Source organism: Copidosoma floridanum, unplaced genomic scaffold, assembly GCF_036245765.1.
Source record: "Copidosoma floridanum isolate Cflo_tuat_1 unplaced genomic scaffold, Cflo_Japanese_pri ptg000007l, whole genome shotgun sequence".
Classification (NCBI taxonomy): Eukaryota; Metazoa; Arthropoda; class Insecta; order Hymenoptera; family Encyrtidae; genus Copidosoma; species Copidosoma floridanum.
In genome coordinates this window covers 15,446,298-15,458,966 of record NW_028321884.1, presented here as the reverse complement: position 1 = coordinate 15,458,966, position 12,669 = coordinate 15,446,298, and the positions used below count along the sequence as shown (strand labels likewise).

At 32.1% G+C, this 12,669-nt stretch overlaps 1 protein-coding gene across 1 annotated transcript; it reads left to right on the top strand.

Annotated features, from left to right (window-relative positions):
- Positions 1-10,583: 10,583 nt before the first annotated feature.
- Positions 10,584-12,311, top strand: LOC149375445 (uncharacterized). Its single transcript, XM_089589123.1, has 4 exons — positions 10,584-10,643; positions 10,710-10,915; positions 11,059-11,538; positions 11,616-12,311. The coding sequence occupies exons 2-4, from the start codon at positions 10,748-10,750 to the stop codon at positions 12,309-12,311; spliced, it is 1,344 nt and encodes a 447-aa protein (XP_089445249.1). The 5' UTR covers positions 10,584-10,643; positions 10,710-10,747.
- The last annotated feature ends 358 nt before the right edge of the window (positions 12,312-12,669 follow it).

Genomic DNA, 12,669 nt, shown 5'->3' with positions numbered 1-12,669 from the left:
CAACAGAAGAAAATTCATGCATGCCTCAATCACATATGCTCATCTACACGCCAGCCTTTTACCCTTATCATCTACACAAAGCCTACACACGAAAAATCTCACTCCAGTGCCATAAACGAAGTCCCTCTCACGCACTTTCTTGCCAGCCGCTACCCTTAAATACCCAAAAATTCTGATCTACTTTTGAACGTAAAAAACTCAAAAAATTCTTTAGTGCGGAAGTACAGGGATGAGAAAACCTTACTGTTGGCCAACATAGTCCAAGGCAGCCTTTCCTGAAATACTAAGCCTCAGTTCTTTCATTCATTAAAATCAACTTTAATAAGAAAGTAAGTTTTTAGAAAAGTACATTTCGCTAATGCTAGACAGATCAAGTTCACTTTGGACTTTTATATTATTTATAGCTAAATAGCTTTTTAAATATACGAATGTCATGAGCTGATTAAATGTTATGTTTTTTTAATGCACAATACATATATATATATATATATATATATATATATATATATATATATATATATATATATATTTGCATATATTTTACTAAAAAAAACTTTTTGACGTGTTTTTCCTACACGTTCTATCGTTACTAACGTCATCTATACTTTATGCGTTACTTTTTGTGTAGGCCAAGGATTAAAACTAATGGTATACTTTTCTCTGTATGCAAAAAGTTATTATATTACTGAAAATATAAATATTTTCTAACTTTTTATGAAAAACTATTAAGTAATGCACTTTTCTCCCCAAATGTTTTTTTTTTGTATACAAATGCTTTTCTTTCCAAGGGTTTAATTTGTTGCCTTAACCGTACATCCAGTTGTTACGTGTATCAAAAATAACAGTTATATTTAAAAAATTTATTTTCAACTTAACTTTTTTTTAACATGTTTGTTTATCGTACCTATGTTGGGAAACATATGTATTATTTTTTTTATATGAATCATGTTTCAGGTTTGCAACGAGAAAGTAGTTTTCTACACAACTGGCTTTAGTATAAAACCAAATACTCACATGTCCCCTTGCAAACTCTTAGCTTTTCCGCTTGGTGCATTCAAAAAAGTAGCTATAAGTTTACAAAACGGAGATCCACTTTTTAAGTTTTTAAATTATCAGTAAGTATCTTCAAATAGAAACTTGCTGTCAAGAAGTCATAACAATTTTTTACAGCATTTAGAAATACAGAGAAAATGGTATATTGTCCCGAGATAAAAAATTGAATATGCTAATAGAAGAATTTATAAAAGAAATTTCGTTCACACAATCAAGTTTTACTGACGTCACCCCGTTGCTAGTATTATTAATTAGTGACAAGCTCTATAATATACCTATTCGAGTAGTTTTACAGGCACTTAATATTATATTTAGTAAAAAAACCATGCAAGAAGATAAAAAAAATTAGGAAAACTAAGAAAACCAATACTTTATACAACAATGGGAAAAAATTTTTAGTTTACTCTCAATACAGGAATGCACAAACACGCCTTTCGTAGCCTTATACCCCATAAGAACAGTGTTGGCTGCGATGGTTAAAAGTACAAATTGTCTGAATAAGACAATAATCTGACGCATATATCATTTATGGCAAAAAAAAAATGTGGCATTATTTTTAAAAAAATTGTAATATTCCATGCGATTAAACTGGTAAAAACATAGTTAATAAAAAGACGAATTTACTTAATTAAAAGAAAAAAGCTGAGAACCCAGAAAATGTCTTATTGATGTACGATAATTCAATATATTTCGATTTTAAATGCAAATAAAATAGTTGTGATACTTAGTATAAATTTTAAAAAAAAGTTTTTTGTACTAGAAATGTATAAGACTGTTCTATTATCCTAGAATAAAAACAAAATTTCGAAGTATGAATCAGAGTTTTATTGATGACGATTCAGTTAGTATTTTTTAATTTGTGATACCTTGTTTTGATCCTCGAATTCCGAAAATTACATCAGCCCTTATAGCACGGAAGGGTAATGTAAACAGTAATTTCTTTATATTACTCAACAAATATGTCGTCAGCTTGTCTAAACTTATGTACAGCTTACAAAAATTTCTAACTATTATTTGTTCAATTTTTTATTTTGACGAATGAGCTCAGTACTACAAAGACTTCAACATATTCTACCTAGAATTGTAGATAAAAAATAGATTTTCAAATGGAATACAATTACTTAATTCTTTTTTTTTTAGCATTTTTTATTTCTTCCACTTAGTTATTAAATTATTGAAAACTTTTGACACTTTTAACGGTTAATACTTCAACAGCTGGCTCATTCTTTAAAGGAAAACGAATATACAAAATGTCGTCAGAGCGGAATCCTGCCTTGACTCTATCCAAATCACACTGATCGGGAATGCCAACCGTCATTGTAGCTTCATTTAGTTGAATTTTTTTAGTACCATGAACTAATATCGATTTACCTTTGACCTAACCGAAAAAAATTTTGTTTTAATTGACAAGTATAGACAGATGGATACAGAATGTGATAAGAAATTTTCTGTTAACTACGACAAAACTTGTTAAATTCACTTTACGTTACAATTAGATTACATAAAAAATAGTTTTTGGGCATAATCGTGCTGGCTCAGTTTGTTATCAAACAAACAGTGAAAATTGATCAGATTTTTCTTTCTAATTTTACTTGTAATTTTTTGAGGAGATTAGACATTAAACTACATCTATGTAAAATTTATTTTTTTTAATAATTGTATCCTAAAGGATGTTGGTAAGATTGTCTAAGTCAATTCGTCGCAAAATGATAGCAAAAAAAGTGCAAAAAGTGCTATTTAAAATAAGAATATTACAGTTTTGTAGATCTTCCTCATTATAGTAACATTTCTTGAAAATTTTGTTTTTCGTTCTCTTTTGAGGGATCGTTAACCATGCTTAATGATTTTCATCTACGATAAAAAATGATATTACGAAACAATTAATTCTTTCAAATTTAGTTCTCTGTTTCTTAAACTTCAAGCAAAGCTAGATGGAAGTTTCAAGATGATTTTCTCCAAAGATACCAAGAACTGTAATGTTGAAGAAAGATATAAGTTATAAATTCAAATCTCAATTTTTTATAAAATAAATTTGCAACACAATAAATTATTATAACTTTGACGCCTTGCATTTTATCGTGTGGCAACTAATTTTATTTGATGGTGTATATTTCAACACGATTAAAAAAATTCTAATAACGTATTTCTAGCAATAATTATTATCAAATCAATGTTTACAGTTACACAGTAAATAATTTAACATAGATTAACAGCATACATTAATATAGAACAGAAGGTTGCATGCATTTAGTCATCGATGCATGCATAGAAAAACTTGGATTTTCTCTTCCGCGTACGTAAACTTGAGGATGCCTACCAATTACTTCATACTGCGTACTTATAGAAAACCATTATTTAAGGGCTCTCTCTTGCGTTGTATTCTTTTTATGAGCCTTACTTTTTGTTACCACTCTGCAGCTGCATTTTCTTAATATAATTTTAAACCAAAATGCTTGTATATGGAAGAAGCAATGGGAAAGGAAAGGAAATAAGTGGCTAAATTTATGCAAAATACTTTATCTTGCATGTGAGATATAACTAATTTACAAGGCAGCGAAGAAAAAGTGTGACTTAAATAATAGGATCGAATTTTGATTCTATTTGGTTATTACATACAAATATGTTTTCAAGAGTACAGCACTAAAAATACTAAAAAAATTTTTTCCTTTTATAAAACGTGTCCAAATTTTTACTATTAGCTTAGACAGTCAATCCAAAACAACCGACAAATGTTGAGCCTATTTAAATTATAATTACTTGAGTTAGTCAAAAAAATTGCTAATATAAACACATACGTACACCATTTCAGCCACACAGGTTACCTTTATACTAAATTAAAAATCAGTCTTAAGTTGAAAATGGACAATTTATAAGTGATAACACTTTTTGTTCTGACGAAATTATAAGGCACAATCTAAAGTCATCAAAATAAAAAAAAACTCGGATGTTTTGAAGCAAGTATGAGGATGAGGACGTAATTGAAAAAACTTGTAGAATAGAGCACAAGACAGTTGAAATTGTTAACGGTAACATTAAAAAACATGTTTTGATATCTTTCCACACGCAGACGTAACTCATATAAGTGGTAGAGACAATAAATACACTCCAATCCTAAAAACGAGACATTTGTTTAAAGTGTATGTGATTATATAACAAATCTTTTTAAAAAAATGTAATGATTTATTATAACATGGATTAATAAAACGATATCAATTTGTGATTTAGCGAAGAGATGCACAAATGCATAGCACATCAAAGTATTCAAGTATGATATTTTCTCTTTCTTAGGTATTATAAGTTAATGTGACGACTGCTACCCCTTCTGAATCACAAGATACATTGTACATAATAAAAAAATTTTTATAAGTTGAAAAAGAGTTTTAATATTAAAAATCGTAATAAAAACTCAACTGTTAATAAATATGGTTAAAAATACGTTTTTGTAGTTACTTTTTTCAATTCGTATACAAGTATATCATATCAAGTGAGATTCGTTGCAACACTGTAAAATGAAAGTCAGAGTTATAACAATTTGTTTGGGTAAACAAAATTTCCAATATTATTCTTAATCCTTATCATCCTAGTCGGTCTCCTAAATCAAATCCATATTTAAAGTTTGCCATAGTAAGGTCAAGAGTAAATAAATGAGTTTTTTATTTAATCGTTGTGTGACATCATCTTAAATATTAGACAAAAATTGTTGCGCGTCATCAAAGATTTCTATTAGTAGTATGTTATGAATTGAGAACTTTTGATTATTTTTTTAATAAATGTTAAAGTTAATCATGTTGCAAAGTTAAAGCTTTAGATGGAGATTTCTGCACTTTTCTTGCTCTATACCTAATTAAAAAATAGAATTTATATAATTTTACTAGTACCGTTAAATAAATGATGAAATAACGAACAAATTATCTTCGACTACTTTTGCAATGTGATGATCCAAAACAAGTTATAAGCAAAATACAAAGAAAAACTTCGCTCAATTTACATTATTTGTCTTACAACAAAAATAACTGGTACGAATACGTCCTAAAATTATTTTTCGATGTATTCTGATTTTTTAAAAATCCCAACATTTTTTTGTCGCAGTGCATGAATTTCTTATCAAACATTCTTTCAAACTTCATTAACCCACCGAGTAGTTTTTCGATGAGATTCACTTGATGTCTATTGATTACACTTTATTACTAGAGTTTCGACAGTTAAACATTTTTTCTACTACTATAGTATTAAAAACTTCTCACGGACTTTTTCTACTTAATTTTAGGATAACCCATGCAAAACATAGAGCGTTTAAAAAATAAATAAGAAGAAAAAGAAAAAAAAATTTTTTGATACTTACAGTGACCTTAATTGTGTTCTTGTCGAATTCAGCACAATCCAATTTCTTCTGGCAGACCTTTTTCTGCAAAAACACGATTTCGTTTAATTTTAAAAAAACATCTTAGAAACATTTAATTATGAAAACGCAATTGCCAAATGCACGTACTTTATCGCTGATACGTAAAGAACAGTAATCTTTGCTATGTTTCAGGTCTAATTGCCTCGACTCTTCAGTGGCATTGCTGGTATAGGTAATTGAATGAGAATCACGGCCACAAGAAGGGACGCCAGACTCGTGCCTTCCATCATCATTCATCCTGAAGAACTTCATTTCATCAGTTTCCTCATTATCGGACATTTTTTTACAAATACAATTATGTAACTGCGTAGGTGCTAGATTAGAAAAGTCTCACGAGCAACTAACGAACAACGAAACGGTTTCCAGTGTTTCTGCTGTACGTGTCACGTTTATGACATCACTGTTGTATATAGCTAATACCTATTGATGTTTTGCTTACTCAAAATTTATGTGGATAACTATATTAATGATACTTGCTAGTATACGCTCAGGTAGGTGCATTGTTGTAGATAAATGTTTAATAAACTTTCTTTAAATCTGTTTCATACAACTATTTATTGTAGAAAAAAGGCTTAGATGACGTTCTTCTACGTCATATCTTTTATAATTACTGTAAAAAGATTTGTACACGCAGAAAAAAATTACAGGAATTTTTACCGTAAAAGCAACGGTAATCCTGTCATAATTTGTCATTAGGCAAATTTTTACCGTAGATGTTCATGAATTTTTACCATAGTTTACAGTATTATTTATGGTAACTGTCAAATTTATCCAAAATTCACTACAATTTTTACTGTACGACAACGGTAAAATTTCCTCTGAAAGAGTATATATAGCTATAAGTTGCAGGTACACGTTGGCTAAAGAGAAAAGCCGAACACCTGATCAGTTGTCTGCTAAAGCGTGGACTAACTTACGAATTGTAGACCTGTGTGGATATCTGCATTAATAGAATTGGTACTCAACGCACTTAACGAATTGTTGGACACATGATGCAGTATTTCTTCGCTTACGGCCATTTATAAGATACCCGTACTTTCGTCTATACGTTGATTTCGGTAATACAGATGTTACGTCTATCTCGTTCTCTCATACGGGTTGTATAGCCCACTTCAACAGAAACATCTGGTCAGCCCTTCTCTACAGCTCACGTGACCCTGCAGCCTATAGCAATATGCACTTTCAGGGGAAATTTTACCGTTGCCGTACAGTAAAAATTATAGTTAATTTTGGATAAATTTTACAGTTACCATAAAAACTACTGTAAACTACCGTAAAAATTCATAAACATGTACGAGAAAAATTTACTTAACGACAAGTTATCACATAATTACCGTTGCTTTTACGGCAAAAATTCCTGTAATTTTTTTCTGCGTTTATAAAAAGAGTTATCGTGGGTTATCTCACGTGCGTGTGAGTGTCGAAATAAAAGGGGAATCTCGTTAAAATCGTCAACTTGACCAAAAGCCTCCTCAGTATAGTAGTTACGAATGTCCTTTACTATCAAATTAATTTACAATATCTCTTGAAACTGCTCAGACAACAAGAAATGTGGTCTTTGGTAGAGATGCATTGTCGATAGACGTACATTAACTTAATTCTCTAAAGATAATTTCACAAGAAACCAGAAGAAGCTCTATTTTCTTTGTGAAATAGACTGATGTCAGGGTGTTTGTATGGTACGTTAAAAAGAGAGAGGAAAAAATGTTACGCCATAGTATAGTAAAGCTTGATAAGGAATTGCTTAAATTATCGCAACTATTCAGGTCGGCTCTTCATTATAAAACCCTTACTTCTTCAGAAGAGTTGGTACTGAACGATACAAGTTTTTACAAATGAGATGGAACTATTAACTTTGTTGTATTATATTTATGATATGTCGAAGTAAGAAAAAAATTGTTTGCATAAGTAAAAGGAAAAAAAAAGAATTTGCTGTCATCAGATATGTACTGTACAAAGTTGTTGTCACCCTAGGGATTGATCATTTGTATATATCTGAGCGCGCGGTGGCTCGGTCGGCTAGGTCGTGGATTAGCACGCGGGAGACCGTGGTTCGATTCCCGGCCAGTGCGACTTTTCGGGCAAGTACCTTCGTGTCTTTCACATGTGCTTTTTCACCACGCAATGCTCCTTGAGGAGAGTTTAGGCGACCTCCTCGCAGCATCATTGCCTAATTTCCCCCTACCCCCCTTCCAGTAATGGGAGGCCTCTCATCCCTCTTCCCTTCCTTCTCTAAAGTGCTAAGTGCCCATAGTAGTGCCCTTATTAAAAGGAGCCGGACGTAGAGCACTATAATATAAGAAAAAAAAAAAAAAAAATTTGTATATATCTACTTATAGCACCAATTTCGTTTCACGAGGGCTTCTTTTCTTGAGTTTTGTTTTTATTTTATTTCAGAGAGTTGTATTTTTCCGTTAGCAGGTAATGTTACGTAGGATAAAGAAGCTGGTAAGGAGGTGCGTCACGAAAAGAACTCAACTCGTTGGTCAATTATTTATCAGCTTCGTAAAGGCAGAGGCGTGTGTGTTTCGCGCGGTGTTTTCAACTTATCGTTCGGTCTCTTGCCTAAAAGACGCTCGAGTGCCCCGATGCGTGTCTCGCAGGGCCTTATATAAGCTCGTTTCCCCTATTGGTGTCCTTTACTAGCGTAGGCTTGTAGGGTGAGTCAGTATGATATGCCCAGCATATTGTACGTAACACGTCCGAGGCCGCGACGTCGTTCGTCCTTGACGACGCTGAATTGTGTCTGGTGGCCGTTGTACCTATGATTGTGTGTGTGATGCGTGTGTTATGTTGTTTGTGTTGTTTTTCTCATATACGGGGGTTCACTCCTCCTTTCATACTTTTAGAAAACCGCTGTTCTCTGTACATTTTCACATTCAATCATCCTTTTCATTCTGTACTCGAGTATAATTGTGTATGACAATTCTGTTTATGTATGCGCTCTGCCTTCTGTTACATTTTTGTTTAAAAAAATTTAGTGAATTAGTCAGCTGATTACTACTAGTTTACATTTAATGATGTTTTTCGTACTTAATCAATACATTTATACTTTACATGTTCATGTTCGCTTAAGTATCTATCATTAGAGATTCTTCTTTTTTTTTTTCTTTACCTATTTTCCAAACTACTTCTCATTTTGTAAAAAAAAATTCTTTATCCTTGTCCTACGGACTGCACCCTCCGATATAGCCGAGCGGTTCCCGGCGCTCATTCCCGTTCTCTTATTATCATGATTGTTATTATTATTACAATTACTGTAGATTATTATTAACGACCATTTTTTTTTTCTTTTCATACATAATTAAACTTAATACATCTTTCTTTTCATTACATATTTTAGAGAAAAGAAAATTCTTTCTTGGTCTCGTCCTACGGACTGCGCCCTCCGATATAGTCGAGCGGCTCTCGACGCTCATTCTCTTTTTCAAATTAAAATATTATTTGTGGTTATTATTCTTATAATATTACTATTATTATTATTATTATTATAGCTACAGCTACCAGTTCTTTTTTTTTTTGACTTACGGTGATTTTTTTTGATACTACATATTTTTAAAAAATTCTTTGAGTTTCATAGTTTCATCCTTCGGACTGCGCCCTCCGATATAGTCGAGTGACTCCCGGCGCTCATCCCCGAGGCTCATGATTTCTAATTTTGTATCATGGTCACCGGCAATTCTAGTATCCGTCTAGAAGATCGCAGTCACCTTACTGCTCTGAGTTTTACTGTCGGTGTGGTTTGAATTACTGCCAATTCTCGTGCTTCTTCTTGAACCTTTTGTTTTTCTGTAAACATTCTATAACATATCAGTAGTAGGGCCCCCCCGATGGAGAAGGCACTTATACATAAGAAAAAGAAGCCCCATGCCGAATTTATTAATCCTGTAATATATAAAGCTGTTAGCTATTAGTTGCCAACCCTGATTTCTGTGGTAAATACTTGTCCTAACACTACTTATACTTCATCGATAGGTATTTATTTAAATGTATTACCGTATGTACCTTACCCTTTCTCTTATGTTTCCCCTTTATTTGGTTAACGTTGAGCTGCGAGTGTGGCTCTCTCCTCGCATATAAAGTATATAATAATAAACGTATATCTTTTAATCCTCTTTCTGTACTTTTTTTGTATAAATATTATAATTTATTTTAGAGTCTTTGTCAATGTGGATATTTTTTTCTTAGTTAAAAAAATTCTCCATCGTAAATATGTTTCATTACGTTATCTTTTATTTCGTATCAGCTCTACGTGCGCATGTAAGTCGCTTATTGAGTTTGTGAATAGTCGGATATAATATTATGCGCTTTATTTTGCCTGAGGGGTCATATAACATATTCAAGAACACTGTAGAGTCAGGTAGTTTGACGATTGGTTGTCTTACATTTCACTAGTATTTTTTTTGGTCAAGACAAGCTTGGAGATATGAATAAAAAAAAAATCATTTTCTGGCAGTGTAGTTTTGACCCGTATCGTACACATTTCTAATACTTTTCATCCATACATTTTTTTATATAATGTTTCCCTTATACTCCTCCAATCTCTTTTCTTATGAGGTCAGATTTAGGAAAGGATTTATACGGGTATTTTTTTTTTGTCAACAACCACTCTTGACGCCGTAGACGTATTTGCTGAGTTAGTTCGCTGCTTTATCGATATTATTTTTTTTTTTTTTTTTTTACAACAACAAAGCTTTCATTTTTCTTCTTTAATGTCTAGAGAAAGTGTACTTTTTAAGATGTTTGCGTGGCGACTGAGTTCTCAAAGCTGAGCTTCAACTGTACTTGCGTCACAGCGTGATTTTTTTTCTTTTTCCGCCAGTAGAATCTCCGTGTGTGGTCCTTATGGATGCAATTTAATTTTTTTCTTTCTTGCAAAAGCAGAAGCAGCTCGCATACACTGCTGCGCAATGTCGTTATGTAAGTGACAGCTTATGTGATTGCAAGCGTCTTTTATTTTTTCCTAGTTAAGCATGCGGGTTGTAGATTCGTATGCCTTCTCTCCAATATTACGGAAGCGCCTACCCGCCATCTACTGGCAAGTTTGCTTGCTTGCTTGATAGGCCTGATAGGCAACGCATCTTGATTGCTTGCCCAGCTGTGCAAGCAGAAATCTAACCTAACGCGTGTTTTTTTTGTTTTTGCTTACAAACAAAACTTTTGAATCAAATAATAACATCTAAGACCGGTAAATAGTTTATAATTGTTTATAAAAACAGGTTCAAAAGTTTTGAATAATGTTATGAATCCACAGGAACGAGAAAATAAGTGTATAGGTCGGAAAATAAAAATATGGAAGACAAAGTAGAAATTATTTATAAACATGAAAGCAAGTTTATAATGGTCACCGACAGAAAAATTGCTAAAAGCGTTTTACAAGAATACTTTCCGAAATATGGTTATTTAACGTACAAAGTTGCTGATGAAGTTTTCATGCTTCATTATGATGATGGACAGCATGTATGTTTACACCCTAAAATTAACACATACTTTTATAACTTTCAACAAGCTTTGAATAGTTCGGTATGTTATTTAAAACTCTAAACATTGATAAAATGATTTACCATTTAAGTTGACCAAATTAAATTTGATTCATATTGTAGGTTGATGCAGATAGAGTAGTTATTCACAGCGTAATCAAAAAGTATATTAAAAAGAACTACTCCTACAAGGTAATTCTGGAAAAACTAGAAAATAAGTACGGTGTCACCATGTCTCTCAGAACTTTCGAAAGATTGCTACGCAAATGGAACCTGCGAAAAAGAAACATAACAGAAAGTTCAATCATTCAGATTGTGCTTGCAATTTTTCTTGAGCTTGAAGGAAGTGGCTTCAATTTAGGCTACAGAGCCTTGTGGATAAAGCTACGATCAACATACAATCTGACAGCTAAACAGAAGACAGTCTTGCAACTCCTGAAGAAAATGGATCCTGAAGGTGTTGAAAATAGATGCAGATATAAGTTAAAAAGACGAGTATATTCAGTTCCTGGGCCTAATTTTGTTTGGCATGCTGATGGGCATGACAAATTAAAAAGGTTTGGTTTTGCAATCTATGGATGCATTGATGGATTTTCCAGGAAAGTAATATAAGCTGTATATCTTACAAATAAATGTTTAATAATTTTGTTTTTTTACTTAATTTGCTTAAATCATTCCAGATTTTGTGGCTTGAGGTTGGTACTTCCAACAACAATCCAGCTGTAATAGGATACTATTTTTTAAAATATATACAAAAAGTGAAATTTCTACCAACCATTATCAGGACTGACAATGGTACAGAAGCTGTGCTGATGGAAGACTTCCAAAAATGCTTGAGATATTACCATGAAGATGATTTCGCTGGACATAAAAGTTTTCTCCGAGGTAAAAGTACTCAAAATCAACGCATAGAAAGTTATTGGCGACAGTTTAGACAACACTTAGAGGATTTTTACATAAACCTTTTTAAATCAATGGAATCGGATAGAACATTAAACATAGGCAATCCGATTCATATTGAATCTCTTCGTTACTGCTTTGGACCACTCATACAGGCAGATATAATAAAAACCAAAAAGGAATGGAATCAGCACCGAATGAGAAAGCAGAACTCCAGAAATATTGCCAGTGGAATACCCAATGAAATGTTTCACTCTCCAAACAACTTTAACGCTTCAGATTGTAAAAAACCTGTTAATCTGGAACACGTTAGAGTACTTTTAAATGATTATTGTGTTGAGAGCAAATTGTACTCCAGTGACTTTGAAGAACTAGTTAAAATGATAATGCCTGGACCCATAGTCCCAACTTGTGCTGAAGAAGCTTATGATATGTACTTGTATATAACTAATATTATAGATAACTATGAATATTAAAATCAACAAATGTTTAGCCACAAACTTTTATATAAGACGTCAATAAAGGGCCCTTGACCCTTGAAATTTTTTTTTTTGTTTTGTAATAATTTTTCATTAATCTTAATGATGCCACTGAATTTTTTTTTTTTTTTTTTTTTACAAAGATAAATACCAATCAGTATCTTGAAGGCGCAAAAAATTAGCAATACAGCAATTTAAGACAGTTTCGTAATCAACAGATATAAGTTTCATTTTGTACATTATAATTTAACAATAAAACAAGTTTGTCATAAAAAAACCATATTTATTTCATTATAAAGCTTACATCGTAATTCTTTCATCCCTTTACAATAACATTTTTATTTTTGATCAACAT

Excerpts from the sequence above, each read along its gene's own strand:
- LOC149375445 (XM_089589123.1), top strand. The coding sequence starts at position 10,748 with ATGGAAGACAAAGTAGAAATTATTTATAAACATGAAAGCAAGTTTATA. Across the intron at positions 10,916-11,058 it reads ATTATGATGATGGACAGCAT|GTTGATGCAGATAGAGTAGT; the intron begins GTATGTTTACAC and ends TTCATATTGTAG. Across the intron at positions 11,539-11,615 it reads TTGATGGATTTTCCAGGAAA|ATTTTGTGGCTTGAGGTTGG; the intron begins GTAATATAAGCT and ends AAATCATTCCAG.